This window comes from Myotis lucifugus, unplaced genomic scaffold (assembly GCF_000147115.1).
Source record: "Myotis lucifugus unplaced genomic scaffold, Myoluc2.0 scaffold_61, whole genome shotgun sequence".
Classification (NCBI taxonomy): domain Eukaryota; kingdom Metazoa; phylum Chordata; class Mammalia; order Chiroptera; family Vespertilionidae; genus Myotis; species Myotis lucifugus.
The window spans coordinates 4,158,205-4,181,590 of NW_005871109.1; the positions used below are offsets into that span (position 1 = coordinate 4,158,205).

Sequence of the window (23,386 nt, forward strand, 5' to 3'; positions counted from 1 at the left end):
TGACAGAAAAAAAGATGAACTCAATTCCAAAGAATGAAATGGACAAAAAGTGTCTAACTATTGAGAATGCTACCTGCTGTTTGCTGAGAAATGATGGAATAAAAAATGTTGAAACATCTTTTATCTTTTAGAGGTGAAAGCAATAGCTGTGAAAAGATGACTCAAATCATTAACTGAAATTCAGCAATGTAAATTATCTGTGAAATTTAAATGCAGGGAGTATTTGAGATTTTGCTCCTCAGCATATGTCATCAGTTTGGCTCAAATAAACTCTTATAAAAAATTCAAATATGCCCTAACAGGTTTGGCTCAGTGGATAGAGCGTTGGCCTGTGGACTGAAAGGTCCCAGGTTTGATTCCGGTCAAGGGCATGTACCTTGGTTGCGTGCGCATCCCCAGTAGGAGGTGTGCAGGAGGCAGCTGATCAATGTTTCTCTCTCATTGATGTTTCTACCTCTCTATCCTTCTCCCTTCCTCTCTGTAAAAAATCAATAAAATATATATTTTAATAATATTCTAATACAATAAAATGCATTATCAATTTGAAATCATATCAGAGGTGTCAAGGCAGAATATTACTTTGGGAAACAAAATCCTAAAGTGCAGAAAAAAGGAACAGACAGCAGTCTAACTGGTATTTCATGTGTTTTGTGATTTGCTTTCAGTTCCTTTGCAAGACAGTTTGGTATCATAAAAGCAGGGGCTTTGGAACCAGCAAAGTCTGCCCTTTAAACCACCACTTATGTAATTGTTATATGACCTTGGGCAGTTATTTACACCTCCCTGAACTTCAGTTTTCCTTAAATTGGCAATAATAACACACTTATAAGATTTTTAGTATTAAATGAGATACATAAATATTTATGAAGTTCCTTGAGTGCCTGCAAGAGTTAGTTTTCCTTCCCTCTGTTGTTAATCACAGAGTAAGGGTGACTGCCACTCTGAAGCCCAGCAGGAAGTCCTGGAAAGGAAGGTTTGGTTCAAGATTACCTTCCTGTACCCAGACTTGGTTACCAGGAAATGCCCTTGAAGCTAGGACAGTCGCTAGGGAGTATGTGAGCCAGGCAACAGCCTGGTGGGGAGGTCAAGGGCTGGAGTGAGCAGCAGGGAGGGTGCAGTTACTCCTGAGTCTCAAGTTCATGATATGCCCTCACTCTGTGTGAAAGACCAAGCTGTATGCACACTCACATTTCAATTAGTACCCTCCCCCCCACCAAAAAAAAAGGTATTCTAAAACCAAGTATAAGAAATTTTAAATTATCTGGAGTTGTATAATAAGGTTGCATTGGATTTTATGTGTTCTAATTGTAATAAAGCTACCAACTCTACAGTGCCTACTGTGTGCATAGTCTCTAATTCATATAATAGCTTTCCTTTTTAGCTGTTGCTAAAATGTTATTTTGATAGGTAAGGTGACTGAGATCTGAAAGGGTTTTCTAGCAATCCCAAAGTTGCCAGTTAAAAAAATGAGTAAGTTGCCCGGCAGGTGTGCCTCAGTGGTTGAGCGTCAACTCATGAACCAGGAGGTCATGGTTCGATTCCCAATCAGGGCACATGCCCAGGTTGTGGGCTCCATCTCCAAGGGGGTGTACAGGAAGCAGCCAATCAATGATTCTCTCTCATCGATGTTTCTATCTCTCTCTCCTTCTCCCTTCCTCACTCTGAAATCAATAAAAACATTTTTTAAAGTAAGTTGCTAGTTGCTAAGCTTATACTGCCATAAGATACTGTTTAGATAAGTCATTTGAGCACATCTGTGGTTAACTGTGGCCCCTGTAACCTTCAGAACTGTCATAATTCTACCAGCCCCATGGTGATAGATTTCATATTGTGTGTTCTCACAGAAACTGGCCCCCGGAGTCAGCCAGTTTGCTTACACCTGTGTGCAAGACCACCCCATTTGGACAAATCAGCAATTTTGGGAGACAACCTTTTACAATGCAGTGCAGGAACAAGTTCGCTCCCTGTATCTCTCAGCCAAGGAAGACAATCATGCCCTGCATCTGAAGCAAAAGGTAAGAGAGGTGGAGGAAGGTGCATGTGTGGGTCAGAATCCTGGCTTCAAGGAAAGTGTATTCAAATGTCCCCAGGGCAAAAGGAAATATAGTCACTTTCCTACCGATGTGTTTGACATTTACTTAGGGAGCAATGTGGTGAGCATCTTTCTTCTGTTGATTTCTGACATTCTCTTTTTTTTCTGTAATAACTTCTCAGTACAGTTCTTTAGCATTAGAATTATTTTATTATCTATATATGTAAAAGCCTAAGCGAACGGCCAACCGTTCGACCTTCCTACTGGTGGCTATGACGCACACTGATCACCAAGGGGCAGACACTCAATGCAGGAGCTGCCGAGCTGCAGTGACTTGGCAGCTGTGGTTCTCGGGTGATGCACCCGGAACCAGAGAGAAGGGAGCCCTATTCCAGGGTGCGTCACCCGAGAACCGCCCTCTTGCAATCCAGGACCCCTCGGGCATGTTGGAGAGCTGGTTTCGGCCCAATCCCTGCAGGCCAGGCTGAGGGACCCCACCGGTGCACAAATCCGTGCACCAACCCTCTAGTATTTTAATAAATAAGAATTCCCTGGAAACAATTATAAGATATTGAACAGAACGAACACACCTAAAATACCTAGGTACATGTCTTTGTGCCTTAACTTCTTGAAGAAATGTCAAATTCAAGTTGATCGACTTTAAAATAAATGCAAAATTCATTAGTCCTGCTCAGAAGTATGCCAATGCCAACAATGAATCAAGGTCGTCTTTTAGTAATATTCTCTATGCTCCTATATATTTTATCAGTATAAAATATTTTTAAGAAAAATATTTTAGAACAGAGACAATTTGTTTTTAATTTGAAAGAGTAGTTTAAATTTTTGTGAAATTTTAAAATGTTCACTAGCTATCTGGTCTTGGCAATTCATATTACCCTCTGTGCCTGATTCCCTCATTGGTAAGATGAACAGATATGACTATATGAGATTTTAATGTCTAATACAAGTAAAGCACAGTGAAGAGTGCCTGGCATGTAGTAAATAATAAATGTTAGAAATTTTCATCCTCATTAATTGAATGAGGCCAATTAAAGCCTAATTGTCCATGTGGATTCACTTTAAGAGTAATTTTTCATTTTGTATGCTGGGCTAATACTTACTGCTGACCCTTTCCGTCATTCTCTATTTTAATTTGGCCTTCTATTTTGTGAGATAAAGCTACTGAGATATCTAACAGAAACTACACAGCAGTATTACTCGGTGCCTCGTAAACTTAAGCATATTCTTGGTCTGATATTGAGGGTGGTAAGAGCAGAACTTTAATAACTAACAGCACTGTCTGACATCCAGCTGATGCTCCAGATTATTGTTGTGCACTGTTGGTGTGAATGTAATTTGAACTCTGATTTTTCTTTCGTAACACCAAATACACTTGGGTAAGGATAAACACTGTTAGTTTGAGGTCATGTTCCAGAAATAATTGGGCTGGTGGAGTGCTTTTGGTACTGTAATGCTAACATTGTTATCTCTCAAAAGCATTTGTAAAGCAAAAACATGCTCTGTGTCCTGTATTCTAGAGAAGTCCGTCTCTGAGTCCCAGGTTAGATACAGGTGAGACTGTAGGTGGACCAGCTGTTCACAGCTATAAATGCTATGCAGCTGTCAGTTCATGTTATTGTTTAACTCTTCACCCGACCAGGAAACCCCTCTTAAAAATCCCACAGGTACCCATATCCTCATGTATAATGTTTGACACCCACATTTACAAGGAAATCTAGTTCTGTATTGTGACTTTGATCATTCCATCTTCTTCTCCAAAAGAACAGAAGAAATGTATAAGAGTATTAGTAATGATACTTGAACATTCATACCTGAGCATTTATAGGTTCTCAGGTTGATAATTTGTTATAACTGGCAACCAAAAAGGGATGGAGCCACAGAGGTAAATAAATGCAGTGAAGTGTCAGCAATGAGAAGTGTATCCACCTGTCCATCTGTGCTTTGCTACTGCTTCCTCTGGTTTGTCACATGGTTCCACTCAAGGCCTGCTGGATCTGGGTGAAAAGGAAGACTAGGTTTGGTTTTGTTGTTGTTATGTTTTGTGTGTATGTTTTCATCTTTGCTGATATAGGCATTTAATAGATGAATTATGGGAACATCTTCCATGTTTTCTGAAGCTCGTGATGCATTTGGATTGTGTCGCTTTATTTTTAGGACAAGATTCCTGATGACCAATATCAGGAGAAGACAGCCATGGACCTGGCGGCCGAGCAGCTCCGCCTCTGGCCGACGCTGAGCAAATCCACGCAGCAGGAGCTGGTGCAGCGGGAGGAGAGCATCGTCTTCAGTCAGGCCATCCACTTTGCCAACCTCATGGTCAACCTGCTAGTCCCACTCGATACAAGTAAAAACAAGCTCCTACGGACCTCAGCACCCGGCGACTGGGAGAGTGGGAGCAACAGCATTGTCACAAACAGGTACCGAGACGTGGGCACACAGACCCTCCTTTTCCTGGCTTAGCAGAGAATGTAAGCTATTTTGGGCAAATATTGCTGTACATATTTTAAAAATTAACCATTTTCAAACTTGCTCAGTTCTTTTCTACTAAGAAACCTTCACTTCATCTGACTTCTTAACCACCTCCCATACTCTCTTCTCTTTCTTGACCTGCTTTTTCCAGTCTCACCAGCTGCTGATCCAGCCCTTCGTTCCTTTCTGCCACAGCAGTTTACAGAAAGTGCTTTGAAAGGTTACTAATGACCTCCTTCTTGCTAAAGTGATTATTTGTTTCTTGGCTCTCTTTTCCTCAGTTATCCCTTGCATTTGCCTGGAATCATGTCCTCATCCTTGCCTTCCTCTCAGCTGTACAACAACTTTTCCTACCACTGGGAATGAAACCCATGGACTGCAAGGCCTGGTGGGATCTGACCACTGGCTACTGCTCTGACCTTATTTCCTATCACTTTTCTGTCGGCCAAACTTATCTCCCTGCTAAGCCTAATGTCAGGCACTCTGAGCATAGTACCCCCTCAGGGCCTTTGTGCTTGTCCCGCAACCTGGAGCACTTTCCCTGAAAGAGTCCTAAGAATCACTCCTTCCCTTCATCTAGTTCTCAGCTCAGATGTCACCTCCCCAGAGGCCTTCCTGACTAGCATTCCTTTTCCTACCTCGCTTCTTTTTTTTTTTTTTTTTTTAGCCTTCATGACATTTTCTACAACCTGATTTTTACAGTGAGGGGCTAAAACACCTAAGTTCTTTAATGATTTGGGATGATATGATGCCATATTCATTGCTTAGCTTTACTTTAACACTGAATGGGCTAGCATGGTTGGGTTTGGGGGAAGGAGAACTGAGTAGGTTAGAATAGGCAAATGAGTCTTTTCCATGCTCAGCCGCCTAAAAGAAGGCAGAGGAGGCGGGCATTTGTTCAAAGTGGGAACTGTTGACTAAGCAACAAGGGCAGGGATTGAAGTTTCACATCTGCTCCACTTCAGACTTAATGCCTTCCCGGTGTGAATGTAACACCTACGGTAGAATGATGGTTTCAACGTGACCAAAAGGGTTGTGATGCTCTCAGAGAGAAATAAATATCGGACAAGAGAAGGGTTCATAGGACAACTTGGTTCTCCCATTTGGAAGAATGGGCTATTTGCTGAAAAATGATCTTTTACTTTGCCTACCAGGGAACATGTGCCCCAGTTGCCAGAGGGCAAAGATAGCTGCTACTTTGGCTCAATGTGGTAATTAACTTAGGAGGACAAGTTTTTCTAGAAGGTTCAAGTATCAGATAATAAGTGAAAGGGTCCTTTTTTTGCTTTATATTCCATAGTTCCTGGTTTCCTTTTAGGAAAATCACAGAAGGTACCTTATTCTTTAAAAAAAAAAAAAAAAAGGGTCCAAAGGACAATCTCTGACAGTAGCTTCCAAATGTAGGCAAGTAGAATATGTTTCACTGTGGTCACTTATAAAGGAGCTATAAGTGAGCCTTCTGCTTGGGTAGACGTCTCTCTGAGCGAGTTTAAATTGCATGGAAATTGTGATATGGTAGTGATTTGTCACATTTTGAGAACTGACCATGATTTCTCTCCTTGACTTTCTTAGTATTGCAGGAAGTGTAGCTGAGAGCTATGATACAGAAAGCGGGTTTGAAGATTCAGAGAATAATGACATTGCCAATTCTGTTGTGCGTTTCATTACCCGCTTTATTGACAAAGTTTGTACAGAGAGTGGAGTTACTCAGGACCACATCAAGAGCCTTCATTGCATGATCCCAGGTAATCACTGCAGATATTAGAGAACCATAATATTGTAGGTAATTGAGTAAGAATTGTTATGGGTCTACTTTTTCCAGCTAACAACCTGTAATACTTGTCTTCCGTGAAGTTAAGCCATGCTATTTACAATCCTCCCTTGGTATCCATGGAGAATTGGTTCCAGGACACCACCACCCCTTCACTGATACCAAAAATCCATGAATGCCCAAGTCCCTTATATAAAATGGCACAGTAGCCCTAGCCCGTTTGGCTCAGTGGATAGAGCATTAGCCTACGGACTGGAGGGTCCCGGGTTTGATTCCAGTCAAGGGCACATGCTCAGGTTGCGGGCTCGATCCCCAGTAGGGGGTGTGCAGGAGGCAGCCGATCAATGAATCTCTCTCATCATTGATGTTTCTATCTCTATCTCCCTCTCCCTTCCTCTCTGAAATCAATAAAAATATTTTTTAAATATAGTAATAAAAATAAGATGGCATGGTATTTGTATTAGTGAAATCATAATATCTCTCCTTTTGTGTCTGGCTTATTTTACTTAGCATGTTTTCAAGGTTCATTCATGTTGTAGTAGGTATCAGAACTTCAGTCCATTTATTGTATGGGAATACCACATTTTGTTTATCCATTCATCTGTTGATGGACACTTACATTGTTCCCACCTTCTGGCTACTGCGGATAGTGCTGCTATGAATATTCACTTACAAGTATCTGTGTGAATCCTTATTTTCAGTTCTTTTGGGTGTATCCCTAGGAGTTGTTGCTGGGTCTATGTTCAACTCCTTGAGGAACCACCAAAATATGATTAGTTTTTAGTTCTAAAATATCCAGAATTTGTTGTAATTCTGCTTGTTTTGTGCCCTTTTGTTTTGAATACTCTGACTCATCCTAGGAATTGTAGCTATGCATATTGAGACCCTGGAAGCAGTGCATCGAGAGAGTAGAAGACTTCCACCTATACAGAAGGTAATGTGTCAGACCACGTGCTTCCGGGGTAGAACATCTCTTCTTAAAAACAGCAACAATAGACTGCTGTGCCCCAGGAAGTGCCTTCTCCTAACCTTTTACAGAGACCAGCTCCAGTTTTAATAATATATTAAACTTCCAGAGGAGTCCATCATGTAGCTCCTCATAAAAAGGATACTGTTCAGCAAAGAGCAACAGTGACCTCGAGTTGCTTTTACAGGCAGGGCATAAATTATGAACATTCTAACTTCCAAGCCCAAGCCAGGATTTTCTGTCTTGCCTACTTCCAAAAAAAGGACTTAAGGCAAGTACTGTACGAACACCAGGTTCTTCAATCTCTATACAGTGCGAGCATATGTCACAAGTATCTGGGAAGTCGATTAAAAATTGAGAGCCCTGAGCCCTGCCCAGCCTCCTGGTTCCTTATTTCCCACTGCAGCACCCTGGGACTTGGCCTGGGGTCTGTCCTTTAACAAGCCTCCCAGTTGACGATTTTGCAGCTCGCCTGGCACCAGCCTGTGGGCTAGGGTTCAGGACCCGCTTACCTATACAACAGAATTATTAAAAATAAATTCGGAGGAGAAATCAGAAGCCAGGTGGGTAAGAAATATAATGTCATCAGAAACCTGAGAAACAGTGGTTATTAGGCTTTGGCTTTACATTTAGCTCCGAGCTTCTTAGAGCCAAGAAAGAAAAATGCTGATTTATTTTGTTTTTACTGCTTTAAAAGGAAGCATAAGTGATATTCAAGAGAGATGGATTTTTTCCTAGTACTGAACTCTTTAGAGGAGTGAATCTTGTGGTTTTGTATTTCCCAAGATGTGTGAATGTTCATTACTTGGCCATTTGTTGTGTGAATCTTCATTAAGGGCCAAGAAGGGTGGGTCTTTTTAAAGATGCATCCACTTTTTTAAGTTGTTGTTGTTGTTGTTTTCAGTTTACAAACATAACTGAGGCACTAAAGCAATACACATTGTGCAGAGCTGAAGTCCCCTTGTCTTGCCCATCCCCACCCCACCACTACCCTTAACCATGAGAGCACCACCTTTAACAGTTGGCTCATATTCTTATACTTTTCTTTTAACAAAAAGGGGATCGTGATATATACTTAACAGTGTATTCTGGATATCATTCTACATTAACACATATAGATTCATGCCTTTTTTTTTTAAATTATTGCATTGAATAGCTGTTTCAAGCATTTTAGTAATTTCCAATGATTTTCCTTTTAATAAGCAATGCTGCAAAGAATCTTCCCACATTTGCACAGAGATATGACATTTCTGCCTCTTCCCAAATCTGTTTTGTCAGTATTGGCTGCCTGGGATATCTGGCTCAAGTTCTTTAGATCTGTAACTTGGAAAGATAACCTTGTCTAAGTGTTGGAAACCGCACAAGAGTTATGTTTAAAATGCTTTTTCTGTTGTTAGCCTAAGATTCTTAGACCTGCCCTGCTGCCAGGAGAAGAAATTGTTTGTGAGGGTCTTCGAGTTCTGCTGGATCCTGATGGGAGAGAAGAAGCCACTGGAGGCCTCCTGGGAGGCCCACAGCTGCTGCCGGCCGAAGGAGCCTTGTTCCTCACCACGTACAGAATTCTGTTCAGGGGGACGCCCCACGATCAGCTAGGTATGGCTGGTGTTTGCCATCAGAGCATGGATATGTATGTGCTGCATGAGGATTTGATTTGCAGATCTTTCCAGATTCAAAGTCAGCTTTTTGCCATGAAGGGTTTATTAAGAATACTTTTGTCTGTCACAGCTAATGATAATTTGGATCATAGATTCTTTTTTTATCTTTATTGTTGAAAATATTACATAGGTCCTCCTTTTTCTCCATTAACCTCTTGCAACCCTCGCTCATCCCCCCAACCCCCCAGACCCTCACCACCCCATTGTCTGTGTCCCCAGGTTATGCATAAATGCATACAAGTTCATTGGTTGATCTCTTCCCACCCACCCTCCCCTGCCTTCCATCTGAGGTTCAACAGTCTGTTCTGCTTCTGGATCATAGATTCTTACTAGAAGAACCAAGGGTATCTTAACAGTAAATTCACTGACACGATCATAATTTCATTGGCAGCATATTGTGACTAGGTATAGTCACAGTATCTGGTCGCTAACAATGCCCCTTGCTGATTGGCCCCACCTTTCTGAGCCCTACAGTTAACTGTAAAGCTAACTTTTTTGGAACAATGTGCTAAAACCCAGGATTTTACCAACTAATTAACTAACCCCACCTCCCTCTCATAGCATTTCAACTAACCCCATTTGGCTCTTAGCAGACAACTTCTCTTCTATCCACTAAATTCCTTCAACTTCTATTTCTGTTTTCTACTTCCCTACACAATCTTCTTTATTAGAAAGGAATAGCAGGTCGTATCAAGTCTGAATCATCTTTTTGAAATCAGTATTTGATCTTAAACTGGTTGATGGAAAAGCATATTAGGTTTAGGTAAAACAATTGGACTCCAAATCAAGAAGCTCAATGTTAGATTGCTGTCGACATCTTAGTCTCCTAGCCTCACTAGCGTTCAAATTCCCCTGTTATAAAATGAGGGAAATGAGCTTGGTTAGTGATGATGCGGTGGTTCACAACCTTGACTGATGAATTTGGATTATCTAGAAATCTTAGGAAAAAAACCACACAAACAATTCTGGGCCCAACTCTCAAACATTGAATTCAAATCTGACTTAGGATTCTAAGAATAGGAGACGTAGACCTCTGTATTTTTAAGCCCCAGAAGTGCCTGTGTTGCCTACTGAGGACTGGGAACCATTGGGATAAATAGTCACTAAAGTTCTTTCCTCTTCTGGTGTTACTCATCCAGCAGCATTTGATGAGTACCTACTATGTGCTATGCATTTTGTTAAATGGTGGGATTCAGACGTATAAATGTAGTGTCTTTAAAATCTCACAGTTGGCCCGGCTGGTGTAGCTTAGTGGTTGAATGTCAACCCATGAACCAGGAGGTCACAGTTCAATTCCTAGTTAGGCCACATGCCCAGTTGACGGCTCAATCCTCAATATGGGGCATGTAGGAGGCAGCTGATTGATGATTCTCTCTGATCATTGATGTTTCTATCTCTCCTTCTCCCTTCCTCTCTTTGAAATCAATTTAAAAGAACACTTTTTAAAAAATTTCACAGTGTATAGAATCAAGATGGTTCATTATCTTTTTTAAATATATATATATTTTATTGTTTTTTACAGAGAGGAAGGGAGAGGGATAGAGAGTTAGAAACATCGATGAGAGAGAAACATCGATCAGCTGCCTCCTGCACACCTCCTACTGGGGATGTGCCCACAACCAAGGTACATGCCCTTGACTGGAATCGAACCTGGGACCTTTCAGTCCGAAGGCCGATGCTCTATCCACTGAGCCAAACCGGTTAGGGCTGGTTCATTATCTTGATCATAAAATATTGTTTACTATATAATAAACAAAAAGCACATAAATTTTAAGAAATGAAATAGGAATAGTCATGCTCATTTTGAAAAAGAATGAAAATAGAGCAAAATTTCTCAGCCTTCTCCTGTCATATTATTATACATAAATTACATTTGTATCTGTAAGCATATGTATTTTTAAAAGAAACTAAGTATCCAGTACTTATAATTTTTTTATACTATGACTTTTGTGAGTTCAGTGGCCATAAACATACATACTGGACATATAAATATATGAGACTGTTGGTCATTTAAATTGCTCTAATTCATTTATTTTAAACAAATCAATGGCATACTTAGTGTGAAAGCTTATATTGTCCTCTTGTTTTATCCTGTCAATTTGGGGGTTAATTTCACATTTAGGAAAATTCTTCTTATCAGAGAAAACCTTTTTATACTCCTCTTTTAGTTTATTTCTCTTTTTAAATTTCTAACTTAATATGTCTCCTTCAATGACACACAGAAATCTGATCATTTTACATGTGTTATATAAGTTTGTTTAATACATCCATGAACTTAAATCCTATGTACATCCAGATTTTGTTTAGCCTCTAGGTATGAGCTTAACATAAGAGAATAATCAGAATTTTTCAGGTTAGGAATTGATAGATCCAAGGAATGAGAAATTCTGCTGATAATGAGTGGATAAGTATATGGGCACTTAAGTCCCCTAAACCTGGTTCAGTTCTCACCCCGTCTGCTCACTAGCTGAGAAGCCTTGCCTATTGTTGCTCCTGTGCTGTTGCTGGTGCGGCTGTCTCAAATGCATACCTACAATCTCTTCAAAGCTCCCCTTCCCTCTCACTTCCTCCAGGAATCATTCCCTAGCCACCTAGCATGCAGACATCTTCGCCCTTTCTACAGTATTGAACGCCTTGCTCCTTCACACGTAGGAGCTAATTACATGTTGTATTCTGTGTGTGACTCCTGTCCCACGGGGAACTGTGAGCTCACGTGGGACACTTCTTTTAGAGACCCATCTCCTTAACTTCAGATAGTTTATAGTTATTTATATTTTCCTTTTTTTGCTTTAATACGTAAACTCCTAAAAATCTTGGTCCTAAGCCCTTCCACGGGCACATGCATGTAGTACAGTACCTTTTACCACCTACAGATGCACACTTAAAACCTTTTCTCTTTTGCTTTATTCTTACATTAAATATCATAGATGCCTTTTCAATATTAAAGATACTTCTGTTTTTCTGTGTAAAACCTACCCTTCCTATAAGATTGCCTTAAACCAAGGATCTTGTATGGAATGCAGTGGCGAGGGAAACAGACTGAAGGCAGGCAGGCTGTGCCCGTTTCTTCCCTCTGGGGAAGGATTGTGTCCTGGGAGTCAGCGCCACGCAGTAACATTAATGAATGTGATTCTGCATCATGCGTTTCTCTCACTGCATTCCTGGGCACTGTGCTCTCCAGAGACATTTCCCCAGCAGAGTCTGGTGAGGTGAGCAGCAGGGACTCTGGACATGAGCAGTAATATGCTGTTGCTGAACCCAGGCCTTGTCTTCCTGTAGTTGGTGAACAGACAGTTATGCGAAGTTTCCCGATCGCCTCCATTACCAAGGAGAAGAAGATCACAATGCAGAACCAGCTACAGCAGAACATGCAAGAAGGACTGCAGATCACATCCGCATCTTTTCAGGTATTAAGAAAGGGAGCCATTCATTTAAAAGTTTTCTGCAAATGATGTCACGGCCACTTTCTGTGGTCATGTGGTTAGTGGCTAGTGGATGAGGAGGATCAGAAGGTCCGAGAGGGTAATCTTCAAGGCTGCAAACACATGAATCATCTTGGATTTAATCCCTCATTTCCTGAGCCCTGTTGGCCAACTCAGAGTACCAGCAGATTATCTGTCAATACTTAGTGATCTTAGAAATTCAGATGCACAGTTGACTCTTGTTCTCTGCCAAGTCATGCCTCAGTTTGTGTGTGCTGAAGCCTTCATATAGAAAGCAATTCACTTGGCATCTGTTTCAGAAGGAAATGCTTTATGGCTCTTCTGTGGAAGAAGTAAAGTTCTGATCATTACGGCTAGGGCTGAAGTACTATGGGTACTAAGTCATCCCTAATAAAGCATAGGTTTTTCCAGGGAGCTCTGAATGTATCAGAACTTGCGGAGTTACTGATGCAGACCAGTCACTGGATGAGTGGTCTTTCCTTAGTTTTTCCCGTTGCTATTCTTCATGCTTTGTCTCAGATTTCCAAGGGCTCCAATTCTTCCCTCATTTCTTCCAGTCAAGAAGCCCTCCCTATTCCTCCATATGCTAATTGGGAAATATGAGGCCGAAGATCTCTAAGCTCCAGACCTTCTCCCATCACCCAAGATTGTGACTTCCTGGGATTTCTTCACTGCTCCAACTGCTAAAGAGCTCTAAATTAGAATGTTGCCAGGCTATGCTGGTTAGGATTCTAGTCACACTGAATTTTTAATTAGGTTTATTGTATCTGTGTGTAGGAAGAGACCTGGTTAGGTCATAGAGAAGGACATGTTTCTACTTCAGCTACTGCAAGTTAATTTCTCTATCTCATCATAGAAAAGGTAGTCTGAAAGCAACCCGACTTAACAATACATGATTTTTCTTGCCAACTAACCATCTATGTCAATTAAACCTCCCTGTGCCATAATTTTTATTTTTAAAATTAATAATTTTTCCAGCTGATGTGGTTCGGTGGTTGAGTATCGACCTATGAACCCAGGAAGGAGGTCACGGTTCAATTCCCAGTCAGGGCACATGCCCTCATTATGGGCTCAATCCTCAGTGTGGGACATGCAGGAGGCAGCCAAAATGATTCTCTCTCATTGATGTTTCTATCTCTCTCTCCTTCTCCTTTCCTCTCTGAAATCAATAAAAAATATATATTTTTTTTAAATTGTATTGCATGATATCCGAGGTCCCTTCAACCTCCAAACTCTTGCCATTTAATATTACTATTTACTGTTAAGTAATTTTGGGGGAAATTATCAGAAATCCTTAATTCTTCCAGTACATTTCATTTCTTTTGTCTCCAGTTGATTAAAGTAGCATTTGATGAAGAAGTGAGTCCTGAAGTAGTAGAGATCTTTAAGAAGCAGCTGATGAAGTTCCGATATCCTCAGTCCATTTTCACCACTTTTGCTTTTGCTACTGGACAAACTACTCCGCAAATAATTTTACCCAAACAGAAGGAAAAGAACACTTCCTTTCGGTAAGAAGACAGTCTGGTTTCCTCATTTCAGCCTCCCCTCACTGGTAGTCGGGGAAGTGGCCTGTCCTTTGGGTCAAGGTGTGGAGACTGCTCTTTCCATTTGCCATTGTGTCAAGCCCGTTGGACCAAGCTCAGAAAGCAGAATTGGTGTATGTAACAAGTTTCAAAACTAAAAGCTGCAAGAGGCTTGACTCAGATGTCTATTGCTCATATGCAGTTTTAGAATGTGAAATTCTATTTTCCCTTTTTTCCATATTGACCACTTTCTAAATGCCTTTGAGCAATCCATTCAGTTTTCATTAATATCCAGACCTAGTAAACCGTTTTTGCTTTGATCTAAAGATGGGAGCCTTTATTTTTTCTTTTTATTTTTTTGTAACTTTTTGTTTTGATACAACTTCAAAATTTACCGAAAAGTTACAGCCTAGTACAAAGAATTCCTGTATACCCTTTAGCCAGATTCACAATTATTTATACTTTGATCCATTTTCTTTATCCTTTTCTCTCTCATATATATTTTTTCTAAACCATTTGAGTTACATACTTAACGCCTCTTTATTCTGTCTTTCCTAAGAATAAAGACATTATCTCATGTAACTACCATACAGTAATCACAACAAGGAAATTTAATTGGTGTAGAACTTTTATTTAACCCAGAGTCCACGCAATAAAATTAATTCAAATTTTGCTGATGATCTTTTATAACTACTCATTTTTCCTGGCTGGTATAGGATCCAATCCAGGATCCAGCATTGTATTTTAGTTGTCATATTTCTTTAGTAGGAACCCTTATTTTCTGTTGAAAATTTTAGGAATTTATGTTGAAATTTAAATTTCAGTTATGACAAAATAGCAATTGCTTTAAAATTTTCTTTAATTAGTGATAAAATACAGGGGCTTTCATCATTAATTATCTGGAATTTGGGTATCTGCCAATAAAAATTACATATTAAGGGCTACTCTGCAGACTTTGGAGAAGAAAGCTTTTCCTTTGCCTGAAAGTGAGGTAGGCTGGGCATTATAGAAGAGTTGAGGTTCCAGACAGTGTATCGCTTCTCAATTGCATAGCTAGCCACCTGTACCACTTGACAGGTGATAAGTGAAGGAGAACACACATATCCAGGTATAAATGCTGAAGCATGAACAGCTTCCTGAGTATCTGAAGGTGAAACAGGCATCTTGTCTTAGCACTGTGGAGTCACAGAGGAGCCTTTGACATTCACTATCCCAGCCCTCATTGGAAGAAACAAAGCTTGTATGATGTTTTATGTTTAGAAACTATCGGGGGAATTACATATACATCTATATGTAAAGTTAAGCTTATTATATCAAGTTTATATTATCCAGCTATAAAAAGAGATATAGCGATTTAAATTTTTTTAATATTTTAGAATTATATATATAAAACAGAGATATAGCTCTAATTAGAAAAATTTTTTAAAACTCCCATTGAGTTTAAGTTATACTTGAAGTGATTCACAATTGGCTTTAATTTAGGAAACATCAGTATTATGTGATTTCTAACAATTATCTAAGATATGTTTCATAACCCTCAGATTTACATTTCAAATGACAAAAGACAGGTCTAGTAAAACTATTTTACAACAAAAGAATCCTTACCACTTTTCACTGAATGGCAAGAAAACACAAAAAGAATTGTGTTCTTTGTGGTAGAGAAGAATATAACAAAAAACAACCAAACTCGAAAACTTTATCTCAATGTGATTATTTAGGAAGCAGGTTATTTGTTTAATTCCCTATATTATAAATACTCTGTACCCAGATTTTCTATCAGCAAAAAATAAAGTACTTTTAGGTCCATGTGACTTGCATACTAGTTTCCCTTTGATTAAAGCCGATTCTCAAAAGGATGCTCAAATGTCTGATTTCTTATTTTTTTCTCCTCTCAAAAAGGGGAATAGTATTACTCTTTTTATATCTGTAAAGGTTTACAGTATCAAAGGTAGGACACCAGTCAGCACTTAAAACATTTAAGAAGTAAGGTGTCACCAACTATAACTGTCATCTGATCCCAAAGAAAAGCCTGTGAGTTAGCAGAGAGTTTGGGTCTGCAGGAGGCGCAGGCTGGCTTTCCTCCGGGACTCCCACAGGCACCGTTTGTGGGAACTGGTGGAGACAGTGGGTGGGCAGCCAGAGAGGATTGGGGGCATGCTTGACCAAAAAGCCAAACTCTAGGTTCTTGCACTTTTGCCTAAAATGGTGTCCTGATGACAGAGTGTTTTATTGGAAATTAGTCCGCTACGTGTAAAAAGAAATCTCAAGGAGGAGAGATTTAGTGAGGTCTGGACAAAACTAGTAGCTGTGGGAATGGAGAAGAAACAAGTTGAGCTATGCAGGTATCAAAAATATAAATGGTGTCTTCAGATTGAATTGACATTCTCTTTCATTTTATAACTTGTAGCACCTTCTCCAAAACGATTGTGAAAGGTGCCAAAAGGGCAGGGAAAATGACAATTGGGCGTCAGTATTTATTGAAGAAGAGAACAGGGACCATTGTGGAAGAGAGAGTGAGTCGTCCTGGATGGAATGAGGAAGATGACATATCTGGTATGTGAGAACCTGTTTTTCCTTCATGAATCAGTTTTATTCATTCTCCATATAAGAATAAGAGACTAAGACATAGTTGCACTTAAACCTGACTCACAAAAGCTTAGATCTCATAGGAAGATTGGAGGCACTTACCAGCTTCTTAGAACTGAAAAAAAAAATTATTTTCCCAATATTCCATTACTCGTTTAAAATTGATTAAATTATACTTCTCCTTTACTAAATCTGTGGCTCTGATTGGCCATGGTTATGTGGGTCTCACTAAAGGGAGAAAGAAAGAAACCCCACTGCATAGGAAATTTAGTTATAAAGTAGTCCCTGTACCTCATTGTTATGGAATAAGAATAAGAATATAGGACATTAGATATCTGAAGTTGAAGATTTTGAGTTGTGGTGAGTATATCGTGGATGCTCTTAATCAAAATGGATGACCTAACGCGGGTGGCATTGCTCAGTGGTTGAGCATCAACCTCTGAACCAGGAGGTCACAGCTCAATTTCTGGTCAGGGAACATGCCCAGGTTGCGGGCTTGATCCCCAGTGTGGGATGTTGGGGGGCAGCCAATCAATGATCCTCTCTATCATTGATGTTTCTATCTATCTCTCCATGTCCCTTCCTCTCTGATACTAATAAAAAAAATTTTTTTTAACGGAGGACCTAAGATAAAGGGACTCTTAGATGATTTTTTTAAAAGGTGGCTGCTAATTATTTAAAAGGGCAGAATCTGAAAAGCTGAGATACCTCTTAGTCAAGAATATAGAGGCAGCCCTGGCCGGTTTAGGTCAGTGGTTAGAGCATCAGCCCTCAGACCAAAGGGTCTCAGGTTTGATTTGCGCTCAAAGGCACGTATCTTGGTTGCAGTTTCCCTGGCCCTGGTAGGATCACATGTGGGAGGCAGCCAATCGATGTGTCTCATGTCAATTCTCTCCCCCCGCCTCCTCCCTCCCTTCCTCTCTAGAAATCAATGGAAAAAATATCCCCAGGTGAGGATTTTAAAAAAAGAATGTAGAGGCAGGAAACCAGTAGCAAACCAGTGACTGTTTTCTATTCCTTAACCCAGAATCAAGTATGCTTATGGTATTAACACTAGAGAGAATTTGATCTAATTGAGAGGCAGGATACCATTACACCCTTTTCCTTCTCAGGATTAGAATCAATCACCAGTTCTTATGTAACAATAATAATAATAATAATAATAAGGAGGAGGAGGAGGAGGAGAAACAAGCCTCATCTTGAGAGAGATCATTCCATTTTAGTGTGGATACCTACAAGCTTGCTTCTGGGGGCAATGAGAAGGCTCACTATTACTCAAGTGACCATTTGTTGGAACCCTGGCCTCTGCACAGGCACATGGAAAGCCCTATAAAATTATTGCTTCCCATCACTATTGACTCTTCTAATTCAAAGATTTTATGATTTCATGGAACAAAAACTATTATTCTACTAGGGGTCCCTCAGCCTGGCCTGCGCCTTCTCACAATCGGGGACCCCTCAGGGGATGTCCGACTGCCGGTTTAGGCCCAATCCTTGGGATCGGGCCTAAACCGGCAGTCGGACATCCCTCTCACAATCCGGGACCACTAGCTCATAACCACTCACCTGCCTGCCTGCCTGATCACCCCTAGCCACCTCTGCCTGCCTACCTGATCGCCCCTAACCACCTTTGCCTCAGCCGCTGCTGCAGCGGCTTCATCCAGAAGGATGTCCTGAATGATGTCCAGAAGGTCGTTCAGCTGTCCAGTCTAATTAGCATATTATGCTTTTATTGTTATAGATGATATTCCACCAAAAGACCAAATTATATATTGCTCTTTTGCTCCTCTAAAAATAAAAGACAACACAAAACTGATACCTGACAATATTTTTACATTGTGTAGTTCACAAACTAATATCTGTAGTATTTATAGGGATGAGCTGTTAGGTTTTATTCTTTTAATGGAAGAGAGCCATAGTGTTCCCTTTGACATTATAGCTTTGAGTACATTTCCAAAAACTTTGAAAGCTTAATTTGACCTCTCTTACTTTAAAAATAAATAAGAAAGTAAATTCAGACAGTTTTTAACAATGGATTTTTTTTTTTAGTTAGAACATGCAGTACCAATTAGGAATGTTGGTGTGTGTGTTTTTTAATCCTCCCTAAAATACTTGATTATTGGGTAAATTCTTTCACATCTAAAATCTTAAAGGATTCTGTAACCTGTGATTGCAAAATTATGAGGGAGTTTTTCATGTATACCACATCCTCTGACAAAAATATTTCCCAAAAAATGTATAATTTCTTCAGACCTCTCTAAGAAAGGTCTTTTCCCACTATTGAACTTCTGCTTAATCTAGAAACTTCTAATAAAAGTTTATGCTTTGAAAAGTTAACTGAAATCTTGGTGATGAATTTGTGTTGTGCTCATATTAAAGATTAATTTTACTGATGGGTTGGCCTCTGACAAAGTTGAGTATTTATTCTATAGAGTCCTAAATAGAAATCACTACACTTTGGCATTAATAAGCAAGTCTGACTGAAACAAAACTATAGTAATGAATTCAAAATTGTGTTGTTTTTAGACATTTTGAGTTAATTCTGCTGACATTTTGAGTCAGTTGAGCTCCTGGTATTTTATTTCTTGACTATTCATTACTGTTCAAATTTGTTTGACCATAATGCTTCCCCCTAGAAGTTACATGTTTGGTGATATGCATAGACCTGTGGCCTTAATATAAACCTCCCTTGGTTTAAGGATCCTCTTCTCCTTGGAGTTACATCATTTTTTAAAAAACCTGTTTCTGCCATCACAGTTTCAGATGAGAGTGAACTCCCCACAAGTACCACTCTGAAGGCCTCCGAGAAGTCTACAATGGAACAGTTGGTGGAAAAAGCCTGTTTCAGAGACTACCAGCGTTTAGGTTTGGGAACCATAAGTGGCAGCTCTTCTCGCTCAAAACCAGAGTATTTTCGAATCACAGCCTCCAACAGGATGTATTCACTCTGCCGGAGGTAAGTGTGTCCCTGGGCTCCAAAAAGACCTTTCTTTTCTTCCATTTGAGTCTTGAATGGGCTAATTGCATCATAGCCCAGAGAGAGAGAAATGTGTGATAAAGGGACACTTTATGAAGCATGAGCAAGCACCTCATTGGCATTCTCGGAAGTGCAGTTACATCACTGAGCAGTGCCTATATCAGATCAGAAAGTAACTGGTAACAGTAGCTCATGAATTGCCCTTATTTGTCTTTTCCCATTTGCCTCTCTTCTAGCATGTCAGATGATGACTTGAAGTAAGAATAGGAGTTGCCCAGGCAGATAGGAAAGATGAAAGTCTGCTATTGGCCAGGGGTCTACAAACTTTTTCTTCAAAAGACCAGATATACATATTTTCAGTTTTGCAGGCTGTATGTTCTCTGATTGCAACTTCTCAACTGCCACAAAAGCAGCGTAGACAGTGAGTGAATGAATGGGCAGAGCCAGTTTTGGCCCACAGGCTGTAATTTACTGACCCAAGAGTAGACAGGGCTTTCTCATGCTGTCTAATTAGAATAGCTTCAAGGGATATTACTTAAAGAATGTAAATAAGCACATTTTCTTTTTTTCTATTCTTACCTCTTGCTGTTTTGTATATCTTTTAAGCCCTATGCCATGGTTTATATTTTTAAAACTATATTTCCACCATCCACAAATTAAATCATTCTCATCTCCAGGTAAGTTCTTGGCATCTATAAATTTCTGGTTTGATTAAATAGAATAATTCTGTGAAAGCACTTTGTAAATTGTAAGCCTTATACATATTTTAGAAAGTTGTCTTAATATTACTATTAGTTGCAACCCCACTGTTCTTGAAGAACTATAAATATCTCATTATATATTTTTATTTTTTAATATATTTTTGATTTCAGAGAGAAGACGAGAGAAGGAGAGAGAGAGATAGAAACATCAAGGATGAGAACGCATCATCAATCGGCTGTCTCCTATATGCCCCCTACCTGGGATTGAGCCCACAACCCAGGCACATGCCCTGACCAGAAATCAAACCAGCAACCTCTTGGTTCATGGTTTGACGCTCAACCACTGAGCCACACCGGCTGGGCTATATATATCTCATTTTAAATGATAATTTAAGTTTACAAATACTACCAATGTGAAACTTGAAAAACAAGTTGAGAATATAGTTTGCAATTTGGGCCAAATAGAAACAATTGCATTAAGTGCTGGAAGGTTGTGATTCTGTTGAGTATGCAGTAATTTTCCTGGGTACTTTGTCCTTCTAACTAAATTCTCTTTGTAGATTAGTGTAAGTGATAGCATCAGGGTGTGGTGTCCTGCTGTTGGGGAAGCTTGCTATCAAACTCATGCCTGCCAGTGAGAAAACAGCCCTCATTTATCATTTCAGTCTGTCAGAAACGAAATAAATTTTTAATAGACCATTTGTTAGAACACTTGTTATAAAGCCTTTATGGTGATATAAAACAATATATAAACCTCATGTTATTAGAAGGAAGAAAATGGAATGATAAACAAATAATCCCAAAGAAGGCAAGAAAGGAGAGAAAAGAAAACATAGAACAGATGGAACAAATAGTAAGGTGGTAAATTTAAATTCAAATATATTTGTAATTATATTACTTTTAAATTGACTAAATGCTCCAATTAAAAGTAAAAGATGCCTAGCTGTTTTGGCTCAGTGATAGAGCGTCGGCCTACAGACTGAAAGGTCCTGGGAGTACCTTTGCTGGGCTTCAGGCTCAACAATATTTGCCTCAGCACTAGTGGGTATCCAGCTGTCACTCAAGCCCCGGCCTGGGAGCAGGGAAGTTTAGACCTGTGTGTAGTGGAGCTTGGTATATGGTGCTCATGTCCCATGGAAGGAGGGGACAGTCCACAACAGGATGAGGAGGGAAGGGGTGCACTGGTTCTTTCCCAGTTAGGAACAGCCCCAAAGCCATTAAGCAATACTCCCTTATCTAATACACAAAATCAGTGTGTCTAGAAACAGGGTTGGGGGGGAGAGGAGGGGGGACGAGGACAGATGTTAAAGTGGAGTTAGAAATAGGGGCCCTAATAATGGAACTGCTTTTCCAGTCTTCATGGATGATTATGTCCACAGCCAGATTTCTCTTCATCAGTTTGTGGGTTAGAGAGCACAGCCTGCAACTTCAGAGTGCTCCCAAGGTACCTCCTAGTCAAGTATGGAAAGTTAATCTGTCTTTCACTGAAGTCATTGAAGGTTATGATTTACACGACCATAAACCGGATTTCCTCTCCTTCCTCTCAGCACTGGTTTATATCAAGATAAGGGATTAGAAGTTCTGGAAATAGATAGTTGTAGTGGTTGCACAATATTGTAAATGTACTTAATGTCAACGATTCATACACTTACAATGGTTAACATGTTAAATGTTATGTTAGGTATGTTTTAACACAATAAAAAAAGAAAGATACAGAATTAGAGGTTGGAATGTTATTAATAAGAAATCTCTTTAGTGTAATATCTATATACATCAGTGGTTCCCAAACTTATTTGGCCTACCGCCCCCTTTCCAGAAAAAATATTACTCAGCACCCCCTGGAAATTAATTTTTTTTAAATTTTAATAGCAATTAAACAGAAAGATATATGTATTAATGTTTCTACCTTTTTCGTAAAATATAGTAAAGAAAGGTGTAAATTAGAAACATTGAAGTTTGAAATTATGAAACTATTTATTGAACTCAGAATAGAAACGTAATACAAAAAAAGTTAAAACAAATGCACCTGTGGCCATCACCACCCCCCTGGATCGCTGCAGCGCCCACCAGGGGGCGGTAGCACCCACTTTGGGAATCACTGATATACATAAAAGCTTAAATGACCTTTATGACAGAACGACCGGAACGACTGGTCGACCAGTCAACGTGACACGCACTGACCACCAGGAGACAGACGCCCAGTGCAGGAGCTGCCCCTTGGTGGTCAGTGTGCTCCCACAGCCAACCTCCCATGACTGGCCAACCTCCCTGGTCCCTCCCCCACAGCCGGCAAACCTCCCGCGGTCCCTCCCCCTATCCAGCAGGCCCTGGCTGGCAGGCTCTGGCTGGCAGCCAGCAGGCCCCGGCCGGCCCAGCCCCGATCGGGACTGGGTGAGATGCCCGATAAGCCCTGATCGCCTGCCAGACCTAGGGACTCTACCCATGCACGAATTTCATACACCGGGCCTCTAGTTTCTAAATAAACTAAGAAAAGAAATGACTCTGAAACCTGCCTCTCTTCTTACACTTACTAACCTATAAAAGCAGGGTACTCTTGTCTGTGTATTTTCTCAGCATCACATTTTGTAATTATATGAGCTAGTCTTCTTAAAACATTATTAACCTGTAGTGTTGATAAAATATTTAAACTTGTTTTGACATTTGAACATATTGTTCTCATACCAAAAATCACTTGGTTTTATTTTTAATCCTTTCACCATATCAGGCAGTCTAATATTAGTGTACTCTATTCTCTCATCATTTCAGCAGTCTAATGAGGTGACAGTTTGACTTGTCATTCTCATAAAGTTGACATTGACATATTAATCTTTATTTCAAGTTGATGAAAAGTTGTGTATAAGGCAAAGGAGATCATCAGTTTAGCAGGAGTCTTTTAAATACTTCTACATAGCACTTCTTTTTAAAGCTAAGGTTATTCAGCAGAAGTCTGCAGTATCAATGAAAAGAGCTTATTTCCAAAAAAGAAAGAAAGAAACTACAGATTAGTGGATGAGATAGCTGTTTCCAACATGGAGGCCTTTTCTGCTTAACCCCTGAAGAACTGAGTTGAAACTGAGTTCCATGTTTGAAATATGTCTTACCCTCAACCAGTGTTTCTGAGTCTTAGAAAATGACTATGGCATTATGATATTCATATTCTTATATTCTCTCTCTCTCCCCTTCCTCCCTCCCCATTTTGTTTCCCTTCTTTTCCCCCCACCCTCCACCCTCACCCACCCAA

The 23,386-nt window shown here is 39.9% G+C and overlaps 1 protein-coding gene across 1 annotated transcript in view; it reads left to right on the top strand.

The window, feature by feature from the left end:
* The window catches only part of SBF2 (SET binding factor 2), a 313,800-nt gene that overhangs the window by 238,992 nt on the left and 51,422 nt on the right, over nucleotides 1–23,386 (top strand). Inside the window, exons 18-26 of the mRNA XM_023754547.1 lie at nucleotides 1,845–2,015; nucleotides 4,208–4,470; nucleotides 6,095–6,267; nucleotides 7,154–7,227; nucleotides 8,658–8,853; nucleotides 12,195–12,322; nucleotides 13,691–13,866; nucleotides 16,289–16,434; nucleotides 19,225–19,423. Of these exons, the coding sequence (XP_023610315.1) occupies nucleotides 1,845–2,015; nucleotides 4,208–4,470; nucleotides 6,095–6,267; nucleotides 7,154–7,227; nucleotides 8,658–8,853; nucleotides 12,195–12,322; nucleotides 13,691–13,866; nucleotides 16,289–16,434; nucleotides 19,225–19,423 (1,526 nt within the window). The remainder of the gene's footprint in view (nucleotides 1–1,844; nucleotides 2,016–4,207; nucleotides 4,471–6,094; nucleotides 6,268–7,153; nucleotides 7,228–8,657; nucleotides 8,854–12,194; nucleotides 12,323–13,690; nucleotides 13,867–16,288; nucleotides 16,435–19,224; nucleotides 19,424–23,386) is intronic.